Below are 4,304 nucleotides of genomic sequence, written 5' to 3'. Positions count from 1 at the left end.
GCGGGGGAGGCGCTGACTCGAGCCGCAGCCGGGCGAGGGTCTCGGACAGCGCCCTGAGCCTAGAGCTCCTCTCCCGGCCCGCGGGACCGGCCCTGCGGGCACCGCACCGCACCGCAAGCAGCGGCCAGGGCGGAGAGGGGCGGGGAGGGGAGGGGCAGAGCCGGCGGCTCCGGCGGCCCCGGGAGGCGGAGGGCAGAGGACCGCTGTCCGCAGGGAGCGGCTCGGGTCCCCCCAGCTGGTCCCGCCGCTTGGTCCCCGCCCCTGGAGGTGTGCGTGGGAGACAGCCCCGCGACCGCAGCCAGCTGCGCCTCCCGGGCAGCTGCCCCCAGCGCCTGCGCTGCCCGGAATGTGTGGGGTACTTGTGTGGCGGCCGCGGGGCTCGGACCCCGCAGTGCCCTGCCCTAGCAGCAGGCCGGGATCTGCGGGGGGCGGGGGCGGCGGTCACTGGTGTCCTGGTGTCAGTGGGTGCAACCCCGGGCCCGTCCCGTGCTGCCCCCCCAGCCTTTGTGTCTTTCCGCAGGCAGCCCCCGCCCCCACGCCGCCGGCACAGGGTCGCCCGGTGCGGCGCTGAGCTGCGGCGCTGGCTGAGCCTGTGCCCTGGCAGGCCCGCCCCGCCCGGGAGCCCTCGGGCCGGCCCCGCGTGTCCCGCCTCGCCCGGAGCCCGCAGCAACCGCGCGCGTGGGGGCATCGGAGCCGCGCAGGGAGGCCCGGGGAGTGGCCTGGCCCACGGGCGCGAGAGCTGGGCTGCGCCCTTGCAGGGCACCCCCGCGCCCTGCCCCGCTCCCCGGTGCTGCGAGAGCTCAAAGGGCCCCTTGAGGCCGCGGTGCGGGGGCAGCGCTGGGCGGGCCGGAGCCGGAGCCGCCGCCACTGTTGCCTCTCGTCACTGGGGCGCGGGGAGCCGGCGGGAGACAGCGCCGGGTAATGTCTGTGGCGCCAGCAGGCGGGGAGGCTGCTGGGAGCTGGTGGAGTCATTCACAGCCTCAGGCCGTCAGGGTGAGGGGACGGGGGACGGAGGACAGGGGACGCCGGGCTGGGGCTGGGGCCAAGCCCCTCCCGCCCCGGCGGGAGGATGCGCGGCTGCTGCAGGAGGGGAGTTGGCTCCGGGCTGCGGGTGGGGGAAGGAAATACAGCACAGGTACCAGGAAAACAATAATTTATTTAAATAATCTCTTCTGCGTGTAAAAGAAACACCGAGAGGCTTTTGCGTTCGTAATAAATAACCCCCCAAATAACACCCGCTTCCCTGCAAGGCTTAAACAACGACTGGGGGAGGGGAGGATCAGTAGCTTATCTGCCAGCCGGGAGGGCACGGAGCGAGCGGGGCGAGCCGGGGGGCGGCTCCGCGTGCCCGCAACGCGCCCGCCGCACAGCCTCGTGGCCACCCGGCCGGGCTGCTGGGGGGTCGTTTGTCATACAAAGAAACCAGGGGGGATCCGCACAAACAACTTTATTTACAAGCGGGGCCCGCGGCCCGTCCTGCTCGCACTGCAAAAAAATAAAATAAAATAAAAAAGATAATTTAAACCCGGGAGGTTTCGCAGCTGCTTTTTCCCCCCATCTACTTATAAAAATTATGTATTTGTTTGTTCCCAACATCAAAATGAGGTCACATCCGTCCGCCAAGGCACCTAGAGACTTTGTGGTTTGTTTGTTTTTTTAAATCACAAAAATAAAAGGAACCAAGTCCTTCACCGGTGGGGGGAGAAGCGGGGGCGGGGACCGCTGCGGCTCTGTGCCGGGAGCCGGGGACCCCCGGCCCGACCCGCGCCTCTCTCCGCCGAGGCACCGGTGGCTGTGGCTCAGTCCGCTCGGGCTGGGGGCGCGGCGCAGCCCGGTTAGAAAATCGTCCCTGCGCCGACGGCGGCGCTGTGGTGGTGGTGGTGGTGCGGGGGCTGCGCGGGCTGCAGGACCGGGGAGGCGGTGCTGGAGGCCTGGTGGTACCAGGAGTAGTTCCCGAGGAAAGCGGCGGCCGCCCCGCTGCTGGGGCTGGAGCCCGCGCTGCCTCCCCCGCCGCCCGCCAGGCGCTGGTGCGGGGCGAAGTCCCAGGCCGGCGCGGAGGCGGGCGGCGAGGCGCAGGGCGGCGAGGCGCTGCGCCGCGGGTGCTGCTCCGACGGGATCTCGCCGCTCTTCCACATCTTCTTGAACTTGGAGCGGCGGTTCTGGAACCAGATCTTCACCTGCGGGGGGACGGGACAGAGCGGGGCTGAGGCTGCTGGCGCGGCGCAGGGGCGGCGAGCGGTGCCCGTCCCGCCGCCCCCTCCCGCGAGCCAGGGGTCCCTTCCCGGGACAGGCCGGGGCAGCGCACAGCCGGTGGCGGGCGCGGGGCTGCGGCGGGCGGGCCGGGGCCCTGCGGGGCCAGCGCCAGGGCCTTACCTGCGTCTGGGTGAGGCCTAGGGAGGCCGCCAGCTCCGCTCTCTCGGGCAGCGCCAGGTACTGCGTCTTCTGGAAGCGCCTCTGCAGAGCGGCCAGCTGGAAGCTGGAGTAGATGGTCCGGGGCTTCCGCACTTTCTTTGGCTTCCCGTTCACTATCCTGACCTCGGGCTCGCAGTCTTCCTTCTCTGCTGCAACGGGGAGAGCGGTCAGCGGCTCGGCCCCGGCCCTGGCGGCCCAAGCGAGCAGACGAGGCGGGGGCCTGCTCGACTCCCCACCGCCCCCGCCCCCGCCCCAGTCCCGCCGGCAGCCCTGGGCCGCTTCCCACCCCCCGTTTCCGCGGCCGAGGAGGCAGACAACGTACCGGACTCGGTGACCGGGGAAGCCCGGGTCCCGTAGGGTCCGTAGGAGCCGTAAGTGCTCGAGTAGCCCAAGTCGTAGCCGGCCTTGGCGGCGTAGGGGACGGGGTTGATGCCGGGGGCGTGGTACTGGTACGAGCCCATCTGCGCGTAGGGCGACCCGCCGCCGCCCGCGCCGTGCTGCTGCTGGTTGGTGTAGTAGCTGCTGTCGGTGGCCGTGGACACGGGCAGGGTGGGAGACTCCTGGGACTTGTGCAGGCCGCCGTGCTGGTGCTGCTGGTGGTAGGTGCCGGAGCTCATCTGGCTGGAGTGCATGTCTGACACCAGGCTATCGAACACCCCGGTCATCCTGCTCCTCCCTCCCCGCGGCCAGACAGAGACGGACAGACAGGAGCCCGAGCAGGGGGCAGAGAGCAGCACGAGTCCGGGGCTGCGGGCCCTGCCGGGGGCACAGGAGCAGGTCACTGGCAATCCCACGCTGCTGCGGCAGGAGCCAGCATGATCCGCCGGCCACGCTCCCCAGGCGCCGGGCGACAGCGACGGCGGCGGCAGCAGCAGCCCCGACGCCCCCAGCAGCTGTACGATTGTCTGCAGCGGTGGATGCTGCCAGGCGGGCATTTAACACCGGTCACGTGAGGGCAGGCGACGTCACCTAGCAACAGCCAATCAGGTGCCCAGGCACATTGCATTTTCCCCCCCCCGGGGCCACAGAAGGCCGGGACGCGGGAGCTGCCTCGCATGTAACACGTGCGGGGGGGGGGTGGGCACAGAAAGAAGCCGACCTGCTGGGGGTGACACAAACCCGTGTTTGTGCCATGTTCGTGCTCCCGCTGCAGCGACATGGGCAAGTACAGCTGAGCGGGGAGAAGCTGAGCCGGGATCCGCATCCAGAGCCCAGCCCGGCAGCAGTCCGGGCTAATCCGAGCTCTGAGTTCAGCCAGGTCCGATCCGAGTCCAGCCTGGGCTAGTCCCTGCTTGGGTCCTAGCTATTACGTGCCACAGTGATCCCGGGCAGCGGGTGGCACCTCCGGGAGGCCCCGCCAATTTGTTCTAGTTTCCCATCCTCCGCTCCTCGGAGCACGGTGCTAGGACACGCCGCCGAGCAGCCGCTGAGCAGCCGGCGAGGCGGAGTGAGAGGAGCAGGAGGATGGGATTCATACACTGGAGCTAACACCGGCTTCTCCGGGTCTTGCCTTCCGCAGCTGCACAGCGCCGACATTGGTCCGTCTCCCGTTGTGGTCTGTGGAGGAAAACCTGCTCTGTGGGTCTTAGATACTACCCCATGTCAACAGCTCGGGCACCTGACTTGGCAGGCGGGTCACACGTGGCAGCGTGGCGGCCCCGAGGCTCAGTCCCTGCACGTTTGCATTTCACAAAAAAGAAATGCAAAATTCTACAACTCTTGCTTCAGAGATGACACCTTTTATTAGACCAACTGAGAAATGGCAAAGAAATGACCTTTTCCTGCAAGCTTTCTAGTACACGTCCTTCCTCAGGCTCAGGGGAAATTAAAGACCGTCATAGGTCCCCATAGGTAGCAAATAAACTTCATTTTTGCACAGAGGAAGCTGAAGG

General features: G+C 68.2%; 1 protein-coding gene across 2 annotated transcripts; it reads right to left on the bottom strand.

The window, feature by feature from the left end:
- Positions 1-1,136: 1,136 nt before the first annotated feature.
- Positions 1,137-3,340, bottom strand: DLX2 (distal-less homeobox 2). 2 transcript variants are annotated; one of them, XM_019480207.2, is made up of 3 exons: positions 2,735-3,340; positions 2,374-2,558; positions 1,137-2,177 (listed from the first exon to the last, which is right to left on the bottom strand). In XM_019480207.2, the coding sequence occupies exons 1-3, from the start codon at positions 3,075-3,077 to the stop codon at positions 1,836-1,838; spliced, it is 870 nt and encodes a 289-aa protein (XP_019335752.1). In that variant the 5' UTR covers positions 3,078-3,340; the 3' UTR covers positions 1,137-1,835. The 2 variants fall into 2 exon arrangements, with proteins under 2 accessions (XP_019335752.1, XP_006265970.1); XM_006265908.3 differs by having other exon boundaries at positions 2,374-2,561; positions 2,735-3,339.
- Positions 3,341-4,304: the final 964 nt, after the last annotated feature.

This window comes from Alligator mississippiensis, chromosome 4 (assembly GCF_030867095.1).
Source record: "Alligator mississippiensis isolate rAllMis1 chromosome 4, rAllMis1, whole genome shotgun sequence".
NCBI classification, from domain to species: domain Eukaryota; kingdom Metazoa; phylum Chordata; order Crocodylia; family Alligatoridae; genus Alligator; species Alligator mississippiensis.
Note: the sequence above shows the minus strand (reverse complement) of the source record. Positions and strands in the feature narration are given on the sequence as shown.